Raw genomic sequence first — 296 nt, forward strand, 5'->3', positions numbered from 1 at the left:
GAAAATATAGTGGTCGTGACACTGAAAACAGTGACTCAATTGAGTTGGTCACTCTGAATTTCACAACTGAACTTGGTCCCCCAGCTAGGTAATACATTCACTGATACCAAAAAAATGTTCCTGAAAGCAGTGGTGTGTTTCAATTTCTGTTTGCTGTACCTGAATTTATTGCAGTTTTGCATGCTCAATTCTTGTAGTCTTTTATTCAATGGATTAATTTTTCTGCTATTTTATTCTGATGTTCTGTAACCAAGCATAAGCAACTGTACTATGATCATGTTATACGTTATACATAT

General features: G+C 34.8%; 1 protein-coding gene across 1 annotated transcript in view; it reads left to right on the plus strand.

Moving 5' to 3' along the window:
* Positions 1–92, plus strand: part of LOC100776284 (probable LRR receptor-like serine/threonine-protein kinase At1g51880) — a 2,881-nt gene extending 2,789 nt beyond the window's left edge. Inside the window, exon 8 of the mRNA XM_014778423.2 lies at positions 11–92. Within this exon, the coding sequence (XP_014633909.2) occupies positions 11–92 (82 nt within the window). The remainder of the gene's footprint in view (positions 1–10) is intronic.
* Positions 93–296: the final 204 nt, after the last annotated feature.

The sequence above is a fragment of the Glycine max genome, chromosome 8 (assembly GCF_000004515.6).
Source record: "Glycine max cultivar Williams 82 chromosome 8, Glycine_max_v4.0, whole genome shotgun sequence".
Lineage (NCBI taxonomy): Eukaryota > Viridiplantae > Streptophyta > Magnoliopsida > Fabales > Fabaceae > Glycine > Glycine max.